General features: G+C 35.2%; 3 protein-coding genes across 6 annotated transcripts; 1 reads left to right on the plus strand and 2 right to left on the minus strand.

Moving 5' to 3' along the window:
• Positions 1,482–6,336, minus strand: LOC107618176 (glycine-rich RNA-binding protein RZ1B). Of its 3 annotated transcripts, none has more exons than XM_016320162.2 (4): positions 6,176–6,336; positions 5,919–6,081; positions 2,227–2,714; positions 1,482–1,985 (listed from the first exon to the last, which is right to left on the minus strand). In XM_016320162.2, the coding sequence occupies exons 2-4, from the start codon at positions 6,027–6,029 to the stop codon at positions 1,748–1,750; spliced, it is 837 nt and encodes a 278-aa protein (XP_016175648.1). In that variant the 5' UTR covers positions 6,030–6,081; positions 6,176–6,336; the 3' UTR covers positions 1,482–1,747. The 3 variants fall into 3 exon arrangements, with proteins under 3 accessions (XP_016175648.1, XP_016175649.1, XP_020966680.1); XM_016320163.2 differs by having other exon boundaries at positions 6,153–6,317; XM_021111021.1 differs by lacking the exon at positions 6,176–6,336 and adding an exon at positions 3,565–4,001 and having other exon boundaries at positions 5,919–6,053.
• On the minus strand, positions 7,286–11,757 carry LOC107618817 (uncharacterized protein ycf45). 2 transcript variants are annotated; one of them, XM_016320985.2, is made up of 8 exons: positions 11,002–11,757; positions 10,256–10,470; positions 9,759–9,909; positions 9,475–9,666; positions 8,819–9,334; positions 8,505–8,681; positions 8,191–8,352; positions 7,286–7,865 (listed from the first exon to the last, which is right to left on the minus strand). In XM_016320985.2, exons 1-8 carry the CDS (start codon positions 11,497–11,499, stop codon positions 7,560–7,562), a joined length of 2,217 nt encoding a protein of 738 aa, XP_016176471.1. In that variant the 5' UTR covers positions 11,500–11,757; the 3' UTR covers positions 7,286–7,559. The 2 variants fall into 2 exon arrangements, with proteins under 2 accessions (XP_016176471.1, XP_020966681.1); XM_021111022.1 differs by having other exon boundaries at positions 10,998–11,155.
• On the plus strand, positions 14,331–15,774 carry LOC107616183. Its single transcript, XM_021112090.1, has 3 exons — positions 14,331–14,540; positions 14,661–15,342; positions 15,663–15,774. Exons 1-3 carry the CDS (start codon positions 14,331–14,333, stop codon positions 15,698–15,700), a joined length of 930 nt encoding a protein of 309 aa, XP_020967749.1. The 3' UTR covers positions 15,701–15,774.

The following is a 19,059-nucleotide window of genomic DNA, read 5'->3' on the forward strand; positions in this document are numbered from 1 at the left end:
ATAATTTAAAAATATTTAACATTAAATATATATTTCTTAAAAAATGTTTTAAAGATTGAATTTTGATAAAAAAATTTTAAAGAAATTTCACGAAAAATCACCAAATTTTAACGATAAAAATATTTTATTTTTTTAATCATGCTTACAAAAAACAACATCAAAATTCAATCTCTAAAATATTTTTTGAGAATACATATTTAATGTTGGGTAGGAGTGTTCAAATCTAAACCGATCCAAATTAAACCGCTCATCCAATCCAATCCAAACCGAAAATCGATTAAAACCGCACTAATTCGGATTTGATTGGATCTTATTTTTTGCAAATCGCTGGATCGGATTGGATTTCGGATCTACTTTTCACAACCGATCCAATCCAATCCAAATCGCACAATGTGTTATAATATTATTATTTTATTATTATGTTTACAATTATACTTATAACATATTCAATTTGTTATACATTTTTATATTTTTCATGTATTATTATTATTTAATAGATGTTTGAGAAAAAAATAAATAGATCCCTGACCTTTTGCCCCGCGGACATTTTCGTCCCTGACCATTGAAAAATACTTTTAAGTCCCTGACCTTCACAAAACTTGGACGGATCAGTCCTGACGGAGGCATTTGGACGGAGGGACTGATCCGTCTAAGTTTTGTGAAGGTCAGGGACTTAAAAGTATTTTTCAATGGTCAGGGACAAAAATGTCCGCGGGACAAAAGGTCAGGGACTTATTTTTCCTTTTCTCTAAATGTTTTATGTTCAAAATGTGATTTATTTATTTATTTTAACTAACCTATAATTTTATTTCTATTATGTTATCGTTGGTTTTTTAAGATATTGTTAAGACTTAAGACTTGCTATGTCATTGTTGGTTATTTGAAATTTGATGTTGAGACTTGTTATATATATTTAATTTTTTAAATTTACAAAACCGCAAATCCAATCCAATTCAAACCGTTCGAAATTGGATGAATTTTTGACTCAAAACCGATCCAAACCGCACCGCGTACATCCCTAATGTTGGGTACTTTTGTCGTATTTTAAAATTATTTGAAGATATTTTTGTCAATAACAAAATTTGTATATTTTTGTTGATCACAATTATTCGGGTGTATTTTTTATTGTTTACCCTATTTTAAAAATAACAGCGTCTTTTTATCCAGCGTTGATCAATTTAAACAGAATGAAGAACTGTTTTACAAAATAAACACGATAATAATTTATAAATTTTCGTTGGCTTTCACTACGTCTATTAAAAAGAGAAAAAATAATAAGTGATGGCGTATTAATAGCAACCATGTTCAAGCTTTAATGAGACGTACATTTTAGTTTGAGTGGTACAAACATACATTTATAAACACAAGTGTTAAATTTCAATAAAGCAAGATGATAAGGTTGCCCTTGTTGTTTAGCAGTTAGCACATTTATAATCAATACCACAATAATTTAGCAGCCACAACAACGCACCAACACCAAGAATTTGGAAAGACGTAAAACCACCGTTCATGCTTGGTTGCATTTGAAAAGAAACCGAATAGAGTCAGGCACATGAGGGGAATATCTAAATAGGGATCTGCAGGTTCTTAATGAATAAACAAACTATCACATACCATCATAATCTATTGATTGATTAAGCTAAAATCTAGGCCTTCCTTGAAACTTCAATGTCATCTAACAACGACAACTAATTCCCTAATCATGCTCCAGCATTTGCGTTTCTCACAAGAACCCCAAAGGGCGCGATCAGTAGCGGTCAAATGACGACGGACGAGCACCCCTGCTTGGTCGATCATACGGACCAGGCCTGCCCCTATAATTCCTTCCTTCGTCACGAGCTGCTATTCCACTTCCATACCTGTCACCAACACCTCGTGGACCACCATACCGGTCATAACCTCTTTCTTTGCCATAACCATTTTGCGCGTAATCTGAGCTTCCTCCATATCGATCACTTGCAAATCGATCTCCACTAGTTGGATACCTACAGTTTTAAAGGAAAGAAATCAAGATAGAATGCATATATATACTACAACTCAAGGCTATTGCCAATGATCTAACCAAATCTCAGATTCTCGATGCAATGAAAGCCTTCGTAGTAAATGCCACATTATCAATTCAAAGACAAGGAATGCGAAATGAAATGGCAATTATTCAGTTGGTTTTACAAACTAGATCAAAAGGACCAAAGAAGTAATTTGATAATAACCATTAGCCTTATATACCTGTCACTAGTATAACGATCACGACTTCCATATTTGTAATCTCGGGAATCAAAGCGATCCCTATCCCCATAACGTCCACCATCATAGCGATCATCAAGGTATCGATCACGTTCACCACTAAGGCGATCCCCACCAGCACCTCCAAACCTAGGGCGTGAGGAAAATGAACTACCACCCCGGCCGCGGCCACCTCCTGCCAAAGGACAATCTCGGGCCCAGTGCCCTGGATGCCCACATTTGAAGCAATCATCTTGTCCAACCCTGTCCCCAACTCCATAGCTTCCTCTACCTCCTGATGAGTAGCCGCTTCTGTAACCTTGGTCTACGTCATCACCTCCCATCTTGGGCTGGGCCTTGTTTACTGAGATGATGCGGTCACCAATTTCTCGTCCGTGCATTTCCTTGATTGCATCCTCCATTCCCCTACGGTCTCCAAATGTAATGAACCCAAATCCACGTGGACGGCCTGTATCTCTTTCCATCATAATCTACAGGAAGAACCACTTGGAAACCTCATGCCAAGCAAAAGCAATATGTACAGGTAATGCTAACAAGTATTTAATGAAAGCGACTTGCAAAATGATAAAATTTAGCATATCCAGAACATGTCTAGTAGGAATGTAAGTTTATCCAGGCTTGTGCAAGTAAAATAAACACCTAGTTGATATAGACATTAGTATACAGTCCAGAATATAAAAGGCAACTCATTCAAACAGAATTCTTTAGAAAACCAGTAAAATATACCCAGACATACAAACATGAAAAGAGCACAAAAGATGGAAAAGAGTAAGTAAACAAGGAAAGGTATGTTAAAGTATACTATCAACTAATCTTCATTGGTATGGTACATTCTACAACCACCAATAATCAGCAAAATATATAGGCACATTTTCCCAAATTAATTAGCAAAATTGCCTGAAAGATGATATAAACTGTTGTACTTAATGATTGCAATTCAACAATCATGATTGAACAGTTATGCAACGTTTATATTGAAAAGTGTAGCCTTGTTGATATACATTGTTCAAGGGTGCCATCCACTAATGGCTGGTATATGCTCACAACCCGTAACAAAAGTGTCATCGACAAGGTTGATCTCAATTCAAGGCTTAAATTAGTCAATAAATGCCAAACAATTCCTCACCAACAACCAAACTTAGATGCCAAAACAAGGAATAGTCATGCAAGAAAGACAAATTGCTTCATATTTTAAGTTTTATGCATACATGAAAGGATAACATACAATTGCAGAAATAAAATTTCAATATTTTATTCATGCAATGTATTCAAACAGCATTTATTTAAAGAAAAAGAACAGGTTATAACCAGACAACTTACTTTCTCTGTCAAATTGTTAAAGCATCAGAATGTTTTTCAATAGAGCTAAGCAATTCAGAGAGATCCCAAGCCCATTTTATTACCACAAATATCTCTTACAACAACTACTTCCACAATGTGAGCTAGAATTTCAGCATATTCCATACTGGTCATGACTTCATCGACAGACATTTAAACAATCTAATTCCCCACCTCTGAATATAGCATCGGAGTTACTTGATAAAATTGCTGTATTATATTAACACTATTATTTCTCACTCAGAACTAGAAGAACTAACAATACAACAAGCAGCCACAAACGAACAGTATATCATGAAAATCAAGGTGCTATTATCTCCTCAGCAATCACCAGATCATTCTGCCACAAATCCAGTTTTACAGTGAGTATTGATATCTCTTCCAGCACAAATCTCTCACCAAAAAAGAATTCCAAATTTCTGAAAGACGACACGCAAGAAGGCTTAGCATTGACAATTTGACAGCATTCCTTATGGAGATCATGATTTCACGTTTCACTTCTTAATTGATTCAGCTAACTTCAATGATCTATCCATCTCAACAGATGCAACAAATAATCCATCTTATGCAGAATTAATGCCAAGCAACATGTAAGACAGATTCATCATATTCGGTATACCACGATTATATGCCTAGCATTCTCCCTAATTCTGCTCTTCTGCCTCTTTGTTGACTGATCCAACAAAACCAGCGTTCTAGAAGAAAAACCATTCTTATGCAGATTCGGATTCTTCAACTAAAAGTATACTGACAAAAGAAGGACCATTCAAAATCAAATAAAATTTGTCCAACCCACAGATCCTATACCAATGGAGAAAGTAAGAAAACTGAAATTCATTCATTCAACCTTCAACATTGTTAACTATAACAAGCAGATCAGCTGGTGAAATACAAAATCTTATCATGAGAGAAGCCCACTATCTGAGCAGCAATTGTCAATGATACCAATGCTCCAAATTTGAAACATTTGAGCTCTACAACACTTAAGTTCCCACAGAAACTGTAATGATGCAGAACCTTTTGGTGGCGTAAGATGATATCCACATATAGCATGTGTCACATGAGTGATACCACCAACTCGATCCAACAATTTCCAAACAACTGAGCATCAAGTTGGCTGAGAAAGTACCCTAAACCGCCAAAGATGCAACAATATTGGATTGTGGCTGAAGCAAATGTATAAGACTTCTTGAACTAACTAAACAATCACTTTAACCGATCTACTGAGCATCGTACAATCAAAATCCAACTAATGGTCCTATATACTCTGAAATGTAAAATATATTGGTTATTGCCTACTGGAGAAGGCATGATGCATTTCAAGACAGGAAAGCAGTTCTCTTTAATGTATTACTATTGGCCAAATGCCATACTTCTCTCAGTTCAATAGGCATTTATCTATAACCCATGCATAAACAAATATAACAAAGCAGACCCCAAAAAAGCATACCGAGGTATTAACTTCCTCTTGCTGTCATTCCAACCTTACCACCAAATATCTCTTGCAAATCATAACAGGTTTTACTAAGGAATACTAAGACAGCACAAACAACATCTCTCTGCCATATAGTAGACAGGTGTAACAAATTTTGATTGGCTGCCTTCCTTGAACTGAAACCCACATATCCCAAAGAAATATCAATCTCCAGCTTGGGCTCTATATTTACCACAATTTATTATTTTATCGGAAAATGAAAATGTGCTTCAGCCATGCCAAAATCAGTCTGGGAAAAAATATCTTTTTTAAAGTGTCACCTATAGCATCTCAAAGATCACAAGATTCACAACCCAAGCTCAAAGAAGACAAGGAAAAGAAGCAAAGAATCATCCTCTGAAAAAAAGGAGAGAAAAAACAAACATAGAAAGATTGAAAATTTAGTTTGCTGAGCCAAAAAATTCAATCCATAAAATACAGAACCCCCAGTCCCCATCATCAACTATTTGTGGACCTCATCAGCACAGGGCTAAACCTATCCGTGATGCTTTTATGACTTAACAGAAATCAGTACAACCAATGAAGCTTATACCATACTATGAGCTGCGATGAAATGGAATCAAACGTTTGCACCTTTAATTCTGATAGCAATAGTAATAATAATTTGAAAAAAAAAAAGGAAGGGGGTGGAGAAAAATGCAAATCTGACATTTGCCCAACCAGGAAAAAAAAAATTTTTCACAATTGCTAATTACTACAGTTATAACACCACTTACTTAAGAAGATACATGCATCGAGCTCTTTTTTTCATATGTATAAATCCAAAAAAAAGAAAGCTGCACATTTTTACAGGTGAAGAAAACAAGAGATGGAAAATTGGTGAGAATAGACGAGAAGGTACCTGGCATTCGAGAATTTTGCCGTAACGGCCAAAGGCATGCTCGAGCTGACGCTCCGTTACGTCCCATGACAATCCTCCGACGAATATTCGATTCTCTTCTTTGCCCGCCATCACTGAATAACTCACTCAGTTTTCCTGAGTCTCAAACAAGCTCCCTTAATCCCTGAAGCACCGAAATCGAAAATGTCGAGAATTTAGAAATGAATGAATTGAAAAGAGGGCGAAAGGAAATACCTTGTGAACATGAAAGGGCTTACAGGCACAGAGAAAAGTGATTGGGGAAAATATTTTAGGGTTTTGGAATGAAACCCTTGAAGAAGGTTCCTGAAACTTGAAAGTGTGACGCCTTCCCTAACCACCGTTTCTGCTTCAAACTTGTACCTGCTTATTCTTAGGTCTTAGGTCTTAGCCAACATACCAAACATTTCTTATTCTTAAATTCGTTTTATTTATTAAAAAAAAAAACTCAAAAAAAATTATCAAAAACCAGCTTTAATATTTATATAATATTTATGCAAAACAAAATATACTTCTATGTTTTTTTTTTTTTACTAAGGATACCCGTCACATTAACTTAGTCTTACAAAACATTTGACACAAAATGGATTCTTGATAGATAGTATGTAATATGACAATGACTCATTAAACTTGTTTAACATCAACTATGTAATTTTGAGTTCGGTCAACTTATTAGAAATAGTCAATTTAGTTCATTCCATACTATAAGTTAAATTAACAACATCCATAACATATAAGAGCAAAATATCTATTTAAAAAATAAAAAATATCAAGCCTCTAAAAATGTGCGAGTAGATTGATGTTAATATGATAAATTGACAATTGTAGTTTTGAATTTTATTTAATCTTTTTTAATTATTTTGCAATTTTCTGTTTAATTATGAATGCTAAGTGCCAAGGCTAATAACGATTTTGTACATAGTCGGCATAATCATGTTTTTCACACTGTTTCTCTCATACATTTACATATAAGCTGATAAGCTTTTGCCCAAAAAGAAAAGGCTTCATATTTATTGGTCATGGGTCATGAGACATTAAGACAAGAAAATCAAATTTAAACAAAGAAATATCTCTCAGACCAAAAACAAAGTATATCAGCCTTAGGCAAATATGACCTGAACCTTCATACGCATCTCATAAGTTTCTTACTCCATTTATTTTGAGTGAACTCTGTGGTTACAAAAGTTAGGCAAAAACTCACTTGTTGTCTTTCATGTAAAGTTAATAGTCGAGAATTATTAGATGATAATTTAGTCAAACTTATCAAATCATCTTACGGTTCTCAAATATTAACTTCACATAAAGACAATTGCATGTGAATTTTTACCTAAAAGTTAATATCTAATATGTATGAAAGCAATTACAAATGAATTATATTGCAGGTGAAAAATACTTACAATGTTGAATTTTTTTATGAATACAAATGGGAAGAGGGGTAACATGGTGTAGGATCAAACCTATGAAATCACCATCACACACCAAATTTATGAGCAACAACAAGCTCTTTGGCTATATAAATAACTTATTTACATAATTACATGGCCACTGTACATTTTACATGTACAAACCAGGGGAGTGAAACATGTTAGAATTGGAGCAATTTAATATTTTTTCTTCTCTGAACTATTCAGGCAAAAGGGGAAGCCTAGTGACACTGGTACCCTTGCCACCACCACCACCACCAGTAGACACCGAATTAGGACTTGTTTTCTTGCGGGAAGCAGAACTGGATTTAGAAATTTTTTTTGCATTTAGCCTCATGGGAAGTATCTGCAACCTTGGGTTTTGTTCTGTACCTGACTTTTCAGCAGCCAACTGATAGCTTTCTACAAGTTCGAGCTGCCGTGCTATTATTTCTGAACGTCTAGGAAGGAGCTCCACAGGTTCCCCACCGGGTATCACAATGTATTCTATTGCAAGTCTAACCTCCTGCCATATACATATAAGTAAACGAAAATTCAAAACTAAGTCAAAAAATATACATGAAAGTATGAAGCACTAAGCCAATATTTGTTTTTTAAGTGAAACACAAAGATTGTTTGATATAATATTTGGCAAATCAGAAAGATGCCCTTTAAAGCAGAGAAAAGCTAAAACTACTGATGGGAAGCATGAATGAGAATAAGTATGTACAGAGGAGCACTGGAATTTCTCACTAAAAGGAACTAATTTAACTGCCAAGACTGTAGTGAAGAAAACATCAATTGGTCTCTAAGAAATAAGATGCTAATAAGAGAAAAGGAAAGGCTTGTACCTCCAAGGCATCAATCTCTTCCAGAGATGGTTTTCGTTTTGGTTCATCATCCTCGATTTCAATATCAAGAGCATCATTGTAAGGTTTTTTCGGTGCAGGGCCAAATGATTCTAGCCCAAGGATCATACGTACTGCTTTGACCATTTGTGCCATGGTATTAGACTGCAAGAAACAAAAACTCAGTATAAGAAGATAATGACAAACAACCACCACCAAGCCATTATAACATGATAGTGTTCTATTGTAACCAGAAGTTCATTATAACATAAAGAGAATACATCGAAGTAACAACTAAAGAGGCAACCAAAAATCACCTTAATAACAAAAATTGGTAACTTGTGGAATTTCGCTACACTACGGATCCATGGGTTTTGTCGTATCTCAGAACTGGATGCTAGAATTGCATCAGCAGCTCCAATATCATCTGTTACATCTACTAAATCTTCAAGTCCCATCACCTTTGCTACTTGCAGTAGATCAGCTTCAAGAATCTAAATGCATCCAACATGAAACAAGTGCCAGGTTAATAAGAAAGGCAGGCATCAAGAAGAGTTTGGCCAATGCATGTTTTCAAGAATGAAATCCATTCAACATGGAAAACGAGACAGGTATAAAAGCCCTTGAATACCTTGTAAGTATACACTTGAACTGGTGACCTCCTCGTAGTCACAGATCCATTAGTACTCCATTTCTTAGATCGAGAAGTAGGGCTGTCTGCTTCATTCTCATCAGACTTAAAGTCAGAACTCTCAGTATTATTTACAGATCCACTAGTGCTCCATTTCACGGACCATGTAGGAGAAAGGTCTTTATCATCCTTATCAGAATCTATTTCAGAACTTATGATACTATTCTTTGTTAAATCAAGGGTTTCTCCAAGACTTTTTTCAGGCATTGGAGCATACTGCAATAAATCTTTTGCAGAGTCATCCCATTGACGGACTTCAAATAATGGAGATTTTCCTGTTAAGGCAGGAATACCTGCCAAAATGGCATCCACAGTTGCATCTAATCTATGATGAACGCGACATTCAGTTTTAGATATCAACTCAACAGCACAAGTAAATGTAGGAGGTCCTTTCCTTTCTAGAATTGTCTTCTGCACTTTCCTTTTCTTAGCTTCTTCATCTCCAAGGGTTACACTCTGTTGATATAAATACTCAACAAACATTACTAATGTGTGTAAGCATTACACATATTCTATTTCTATATGCTTCTGAACTTTTCTTGATTCACTCTTTGAAAAAGGGAACTGATGAGAAAAAGGAAAGAGCGACTTTTCACCTCTATGCCACCAACAAGATTCTGAAGAGAAGGATTTTTTATTATGTTTTCAATTGTCATTCCATGTGCTGTTCCAACCAATTGGACTCCTCTTTGAGCAATGGTACTAGCTGCTAATGCTTCAAGCTCTGTTCCAATTTCATCAATTATAATGGTTTCAGGCATATGATTTTCAACTGCTTCAATCATAACCTGCATAGAGAAGCGTGAACAGTGTCACAGAAGTTCATTTATCAGAACTTGTTCTACAAAAATGAAACTGAGCCAACGAGATTTGTACGGACATTATGCTGCATATGTACATTTGGAACTTGCATCCTCCTTGCCCTGCCTATGCCCGCATGAGGAACATCACCATCACCTCCAATTTCATTGGATGTATCCACTATTACAACACGCTTCTTTAACTCATCTGCCAGCATCCTAGCAATCTCTCTGCACAAGCAAGCTTCTTCAGACATGCATATTAAATAACTCATCTTGACCAATATTAACATACATAAAACTTTAAAATGTTATTGTTTGGCGTGACTAAAGAAGTTATTGCATAAAATTTACACTGATGAGGAAACATGAACAATCACAGTCACAGACCATTTTGGGTAAGAGTGCTTTGCTGTTGAGGCATTTACAGAGAAACATGAAGGGAAAAAATCAACATGAGAAACTTGAAAACAAAAAACTTCACTTTTGCAGGAGCTAATAAACCACGTCCACAGTCAAAACTTCAAATAAAGACACAGAAATCCTATTCAGAATATCAAACATTGGCAAGGTTTACCTGATTAACGTAGTTTTACCCACTCCGGGAGGTCCTATGACCAATATAGAACCCCCATCCTGAACCAAATCACGTATAATTTCTGCACTACCACTCACTGCTCGACCCACCCGGCAAGTAAGGCCAATGATTTGCATTTTACGATTCCGAATCGCACTTATACGGTGTAAAGAGCTATTAATACCAGATCGGTTGTCATCAGAAAACTCACCTACCTAAACATAATGAAACATTATATCAGAAGCCATTATTCATTAACACTAAGGGAGACAAATGCTATTTCGGCAACCAGAAGTCTAGAAACTGTAACTATAAAAACCTCAGTAATCACAAGGCACAAACCTTACATGCAACTTCAACAGTTCTTGACCATGCATTATGTATAATTGTGTTAGAAATAAAGTTCCAACTTCAATTACAAAGAAGAATCTTTACACTCTCCTCACGAGTGACTATAATCTTCTATCTAGATCTTTGGATCCCACCTTACCAATCTTTTAATTGTTTTTTTTCTCCCTGGTCAAATTATTTATCACAATAACTCTTCCAAGCAACAGAAATTTGCCAATAAATAAATCACTTAGCACTGAGTGATAGCAGATAATTGGTTCGCATATTCATAATAAATTCAAAGTGGATGAATTAAAGCTTATATTTTGCAAAGGCCCCTCATGAAAATACATATAATACAAAAAATGTTCCATCGAAAATGCTCAACCAAACAAAGAACAAGCTAACTCACCCACCTTGGAAATGGCATGGCGTAAATCTTCAAGCTTTATGGGTTGTTCAGAGATAACCCAATCTCCGGAAGGGAACCTGGCGAGAGGCTTGCGACCCAGATCCATCACAACCTCTATAAGCGTCCCAATCTCCTGGTGCCGATAAAGCTCCCTCCTCATCTTCAGAGGCAACAGCTCCAAGAACATCTCAAGCTCCGTGGAGGCCTCGGGCCGCGACGTCGACGGAACGTTCTGGGAGCTGAACGGATAGCCGTTACCGGAGGAGAAACGATCGGAGGGGCGGCGAATTTCCGGGGAGGGAATCCATGAGGAGGAGGAGGAGCTGGCGGAGCGAATTGCGGAACCCGAACGACGTGTTCGACGAAATGACGAAGAGACGGTGGAGATGAGGTTTGAGCTGATGTTGAGGTAGGCAAGTGCTGAGGTTGGAAGGTGGTGACTTGTGGAGTGCCATGAACAGTGAAGATCGATCACCACATAATGCGAATTCAGTGCTCTCATTCTGTTATGTTAGTTTCTTTTTCTGTGTTTTTTGGTTTGAGATGTGTGTTGATGAGTTAAAGAAGAAAGAAGAAGAAGAAGAAGAAGAGAAAAAGAAGATTCCGAGGTATCTTCTATTTACTATTGAGATTGGAGGGAAGGAAGGGACAAGTAACTGTTGGAGACCGTTAAAAGGTTTGGTGATTGATTTGTGAGACCAGAGAAATAAGAATCAACGTAGTTAGTTGCTTACGAACCACACGTTGTTTTTTGGTGAGAGAGAGCTTACGTTCACGCCTTCTTCCAAATTAATCAAAGGCTTGTTCCATTCAACTTTTCTTTCTTTTTTCTTTTTTTTTTCTTTCCTTATTTTAGGGGGGTTTCATGTGCTTTGTCTAAATTCATGGCAATTTTTGTTCAGAGATCCCACGTGCTAAATAATCCATTTTTTTTACTTAGGTAATAGAAGATACTAGGGAAGGAAAATGAGTTTTTTTTTTTTTTTTATGGAACAAAATGATGAACAAATTGTACTATTGAAATAAATATCAAATATGTTATTAGGTTAGCCACCAAGTCGTGGTTTGTGTATTTTTTTGTGAAATAGTTGTAACTTGTATTTATATCTTTATACATTAAATGTGAATGAAAATAGAGCAACTCATTTTGGACAGTTAGACGTTCGATTTTCATATGAATAGATTGCTTTTGTGATTGCATGTCCCTTTCCACCATTATTAAGCTCAATATGATGTTATGATTGGTTACACGATTCCAAGTGAGCAGCCGAAGTGGATTCAACATCTTGAATAGTTGTACTTGTACAATTGTGGTTTCTTACTTCCATAGTTCCATTTCATTAATCAAAGAACTCGTACCAAAGACACAAGTTAAGTAATACGACAATATGTATTATAGACTCAACTTATGAACCAAATATGCTTCTAGACACTATACTGTCTTAAACGAATATTTAAAATCAGATAATTCCCAAATCCCTATTTAGCAAATCTTATGAGTTATGATAAGAGTTTTTATTCAGTATTTGGTCTTTGCCAAAGTTTCGAATTCGGGTACAACATACTAAGATTTAGTTTGGTAAAATTTTTATTTTTTGAAAGTAGCTTATAAAAACTAACTTTTAAAAGATAATTTTTTAAAAATTGTAGCATTTATATTTAGTAAATCAAATTAAAAATAACTTTAAATAAAAACACACAACAATAATTACAGTTAGTAAAATAACTTTTAAAATTTAAAAATACTATAATAGACATAAATGCAAGCATTAAATTTAAAAATTAGTTAATATATGAGGTTATATTAAACTTTTAAATTTTAAAAAAATACAAGCCAACTTTAAAAAGTTTTATCTTAGATACTTTCAAAAGTACCCTAATCTTTTAAAAACTGCAAACACAAGCACATGATTTTTTTTTATTTACCAAACATAAAATGAGGAGTTTTAGTTTTTAAAAAGCACAAGCACCTCTTCGAAAAATTTTACCAAACCAAGCCGAATAACAAGCACCTAAAGTTTGGTTAATTTTTTATTTTATAAATTATTGTTTTATTATTCATCTATCTGTTTATTAATAATAAATAAATATTTTGCAATCTTAATCGATCATAATTTTATCATTGATCCGTTACATACGTATTGGATTGAAAATCATGTTTGTTAGAAATTCAATCAATTGGATGCACAAATCAATTGATTGAAATTCAGGTTTTCCAAACTTCAATCGATTGGAATTGATACACGTTGAATTTTGCAAGGCATGTGGGTTTTTCTTATTCAATCGATTGGTCATATTACCCAATCGATTTAAGTCTTCAAAGCAATATAGATTTTCACAATTCAATTGATTGGTTGTGTTACCCAATTGATTGAATTATGGAATGCGTTTTATGTTACGCTTCTCTAAATTTTTCTGCTCGTGATTATAAATTATTATTTTATTATTCATCTATTTTATCTTTAAAATTCTATCTTCAATTTTTAAATTTTTATTTTGATTTAGATACTCTAATTTTATCTTTTCTTTAATATTAAGATTATAAATTGGTGAATAATCTATCAACAATTACTCAATCCTACCATTAGAATCATTTATCAATCTGATTGATTATCAATTTTTTATTGTTTTTGTTCATTGTTTATCCATATACTAATATCCAATTTTTCTTTATTATTTATCCATCTCTTTAATATCCAATATTTGTTCATCATTAATTGATAATCACGGTTGGCGATAGAGATCCAATCGATTTTTTCACTATAGTGTTTAGAAAATAATCCATTGTTTTGATTACAAAATCGAGATTAATCTTTAATTTTGGAATTCTTTGTTTCGATTCTTTATTCATGCAATTGATTGTGTAATGAAAAATATTTTTTTTATGTTTTAGTAATGGATTTTTTTCTGAAATAAAATAAAAAAATTATTATTTTTCAAAACCCAATTTTTCAACTTTAATTTTTTTAAATACGATTTTTTTTATGCAGAGTAAGGTGAACTTCACTTCAAATTCTAAAAAAAATGGTTAACTCAAATTATTAATCTTCATAGTAGACAATAGCAACTATTATAGGAGTACACAATGTTGAGATTTCTTATGCTTAATTATAGAAATTCTGTAACTTATTTTTAGGGATTTCTTTTTGCAAATATGGAAGCTATAAATTAGGATACTAAATTATAGTGTTAGTAGCTAAACGATGGGGCCTAGAATAGTAAATATTTTTTCTATATATGTGTACATATACGTTGAAATAGCTAGATAGAATACAATTGATTTTCTTCTCACAAAATAAACTTGGTACCAGAGCCCAGGTTACGTCTAGTACAATGGGCAAGTCAGAGTCTGACCCCTCTGAACCCTCTGGCACTAAGACTGCTCCCATCATTATTCAATTTGAAAATTCATCTTTCAATGCTGGAATTATCCTCAATGAAACGAACTATGATATTTGGTGTCAGATGATGGAGATGCATATTGCTGAGAAGGAGAAACTCTATTTTATTCGTGGTATAACAGCATCACCGACCGAAAAAGATGCAAGTTACGACAAGTGGTACACAGACAACCAAAGAATCAAGAGATGGCTATTGATGTCCATGTCTCCGGAAATCATGAAGTGATATATCCGACTTCCTACTGCTTGTGAAATTTGGAAGGCTTTATCAAAAGCTTTCTATGATGGGGCCGATGAACTACAAGTTTTCACCTTGAATCAGAGGGTTTTCTCTGCCAAACAAGATGGCAGAACACTTTCTATCTATTATGGTGAATTAATCGAAATTTTTGGTGAGTTAGATCATCGCAATAAGGTGAGTATAGAATGTGAGAAAGATGTAGAACTGTATCGCAAATTCATTGAGAGACAAAGGGTGCATATCTTTCTTGCTGGTTTGGATTGTGAGTTTGATCAGATTCGTGGTGATATTTTGAGAAAAGATCCAATCCCTGAGTTAGAAGAATGCTACTCACTGGTTCGTCGTGAGTCTGTGCGGCTTGCAACAATGAAAGAAGAACTTGTGAAGCCTGAAACTTCAGCCCTTGTTAGCCGGAACCGATCCACTCAACACAAATCCAATCCCAATCAGCAAGATCGAACAGGTTCCAATCATTATAAATCTACTGCTAGTGCTAACAAATCTACTTATAGATGTGCCCATTGTGATCAATCTGGCCATACCAAAAGTCGTTGTTTTGAACTTGTGGGATATCCGGACTGGTGGGATCATAATCGTGATCCACGAAAGAAGAATTCACACAAGAACTCCACTTCTGCAGTTGTAGAATCAAAGGCAGAACAAGATATTGAGGAAAAAGGCCCGGCTTTGGTAGCAACAGCAGGTAATGGAGGTAAAGTTTTAAATATTTGCGCACCTGTTTCTAATAGTACATGGATAATTGACTCTGGTACTTCGGATCACATGACCTTTGATTCTAGACAGGTTCCATCCCTTAAACCTTCCTCACGAAAATTTGTCTCTACTGCTAATGGTACCTCAGCTCTTGTTATAGGAGAAGGATCCATGTCTCTTAATGATACTTTGAATTTGGATTTTGTTTTAGTTGTTCCATCCTTGGATTATAACATTTTGTCAGTATCTCAAATCACCTCTGCTTTATTTTGTGTTGTAATTTTTTAGCCTGAATTTTGTGTGTTTAAGGACATCCAAACAAGGCAGACGATTGGTTGTGGTGTTAAGAGAGGGAATCTATATTACTTAGACATGGAGTCAAAGAGTTTGAATCAACTATGTCAAGCATTGACAATGGACAATGATGAAGCAACAAAAAGAAAATCTGATATCTGATTATGGCATCGACGTTTGGGATATGCCTCATTTGGTTATCTTAAAAAATTATTTTCTAGTTTATTTGCAAAATTTGATATTTCTAGTTTTCGTTGTGATACTTGTGAATATGCAAAAAGCCATCGTGCTTCATTTCCTTTGAGTTTGAATAAAAGTTTAATTCCTTTTATGGTTATACATTCTGATGTTTGGGGTCCATCCAAAGTAGCTACCTTGGGTAGAGCACGCTGGTATGTCATTTTTATTGATGATTGTACAAGGATGACTTGGGTGTGTTTGATGAAATCCAAAAGTGAGGTAAATATGTTGTTCCAAAAATTTCACAAAATGATTTGTACTCAATACAATGCAAAGGTTAAGGTTCTACGAAGTGACAATGGAGGTGAATATTTGAGTTATAGTTTTTAACAGTATTTGGAAGCACAAGGAATCATTCATCAAACTACTTGTCCTGAAATACCCCAACAAAATTGGGTGGCTGAGAGAAAAAACCGTCACTTATTGAAAGTTGTTCGTGCATTATTGATATAGGCTCATATGCCATTGTGTTATTGGGGTGAAGCACTTACATCTGCAACATATTTAATTAATCGAATTCTCTCCAGTACCATTGATTTCAAGACACCATACCAAGCTCTTACTGAAGCTCTTACTGAAGCTCCTACCACAACAAACTTAGCTCCTCATGTCTTTGGTTGTGTAACATTTGTACATCTCCATAAACACCAGCGCAACAAATTGAGTCCTCGTGCATTGCGATGTATTTTTGTGGGATATGCTACTTATCAGAAAGGGTATCGATGTTATCACCCTCCGACACAAAGAATGTTTATTACATTGGATGTCATCTTTCATGAAGACACAATGTATTTTTCCCTTCAGCCTGAACTTCAGGGGGAGTACCAAGAGGAAGTTTTGACTTTAGATCTTCAAATACCAAAAGAAGTAGAACTCTCTACTAGAGAGGAGGTTGCTGAACTTAATGCCCAAGATATGGATGACTTGAACTTGGGTAATGGTGAGCACGTAGAAAGGGAAGTATCAAGTCCATCATCAGCATCCGAATCCCTCGAACCACAAGAAACCAATACACCAAACAACCATTCGTCAGCTGAGGATGCTCCTGATATGGATGAACCATCTAGAAAACAACTACCACCACGTCACCCCAGAGGTATCCCTAAACCCACATATGAACCTGAGATTTTTAGTAAGGTCAAATATCTTATGAGTCATTATGTGTCTAACCACCGCTTGTCTGAATCAAATTGATTATTTGTAAATCAATTATCTACTGTATCTATTCCTAACAGTGTGCAGGAAGCCTTAGCCGACCCGAGATGGAAGGCAGTTATGAATGAGGAGATGGAATCCTTGAAAAAAAATGAGACTTGGGAGCTTGTTGATTGTCCTCCCAGAAAGAAAACAGTCGGATGCAGATGGGTTTATACAGTGAAGTACAAAGCAGATGGTACAGTCGAACGCTTTAAAGCGAGACTAGTGGCTAAAAGGCACACTCAGGTCTATGGAATTGATTATACAGAAACATTTGCACCTGTAGCCAAAATCAACACAATTCGAGTATTGTTGTCTTTAGCTTCGAATTTGAACTGGCTATTACAACAGTTTGATGTGAAGAATGTCTTTCTACATGGAGAGTTGTCTGAAGAAGTCTACATGAACCTTCCACCAGGATGCATGATACCAGAAAAACACGCTCAAAAGGTGTGCAGATTAAAAAAGTCGTTGTATGGGCTTAAGCAATCTCCAAAGGCATGGTTTGGAAGATTCACCAAATCCATGAAGACTTTCGGCTACAATCAAAGCAATACAGATCATACTTTGTTCTTGAAGAAATAAAATGGTAAGATAACTGCACTTATTATTTACGTAGATGACATGGTGGTAACGGAAAATAATCTTGAAGAAAGAAAGGCATTACAAAGTTACTTGTTTAAAGAATTTGAAATGAAAGACCTCGGCCCTTTAAAATTCTTCCTTGGCATCGAAGTGTCTAGATCCATCAAAGATATTTTTCTATCTCAAAGAAAATATAATTTAGACTTGTTACAAGAAACTGGCATGTCAGCCTGTCAGCCAGCTGATACACCAATGGAAGAAGGATTGAAGTTATCAGTTGAATCAAATCAAGTGCCAGTCGATAAAGGGCGATACCAGAGATTGGTTGGAAGGTTAATGTACTTGGCACACACAAGGTCAGATCTTGCATATGCATTGAGTGTTGTGAGCTAGTTTATGCATAATCCTGGAGAACAACATATGAATGCAGTGGTACGTATTTTGAGATATCTGAAATCTTTTCCAGGAAAAGAAATCTTGTTCACTAAAAATGCACATTGTCAAAATACGGATGCGTATACAGATGCTGATTGGGCTGGGACAATAGATGATCGACGTTCAACTTCTGGTTATTTCACCTTTGTAGGAGGTAATCTTGTTTTCTGGAGAAGGAAGAAGTAGAATGTTGTAGTACGTTCAAATGCAGAGGCTGAATTTAGAGGAATGGCACTTGGACTATGCGAAACACTATGGCCTCTTGATGGATTTGGATTTTCCCCCCAAGCAACCAATTCAATTGTATTGTGACAACAAGGCTGCATGTGATATTGCTCATAATCCAGTCCAACACGATCGTACGAAGCATGTGGAAGTAGGTAGATTTTTCATTAAGGAGAAACTAGATACGAAGATTCCGGAGTTACCTAAAATTCGATCAGAAGATCAACTGGCAGATATCCTCACAAAAGCAGTTTCAAGTCAAGTTTTTTCAAAATTCTGAAGCAAGTTGGGCATGTGTGATATCAATGCACCAACTTGAGCGGGAGTATTGAGATTTCTTATGCTTAATTATAGGAATTCTGTAACTTATTTTTAGGGATATCTTTTTGTAAATATGGAAGCTATAAATTAGGATACTAAATTATAGTGTTAGTAGCTAAACGATAGGGTCTAGAATAGTAAACATTTTTTCTATATATGTGTACATATACGTTGAAATAGCTAGAGAGAATACAATTGATTTTCTTCTCACAAAATAAACTCACAAGAGTACACATGAATAAGTCTTATTTTTATTGAAAAAATAATATTTTTTAATTTATAATGAAAAAAATTCTTGTTAAATAGTATCTATGTATTTCTCAAATTGCTTTGATGATTTCAATCGATTGGGTAATACGGCCAATCGATTGAATAAAGAAACTCCACATGTCTGGAAAATTCAATCGAT

Source organism: Arachis ipaensis, chromosome B09, assembly GCF_000816755.2.
Source record: "Arachis ipaensis cultivar K30076 chromosome B09, Araip1.1, whole genome shotgun sequence".
Taxonomy (NCBI): Eukaryota; Viridiplantae; Streptophyta; class Magnoliopsida; order Fabales; family Fabaceae; genus Arachis; species Arachis ipaensis.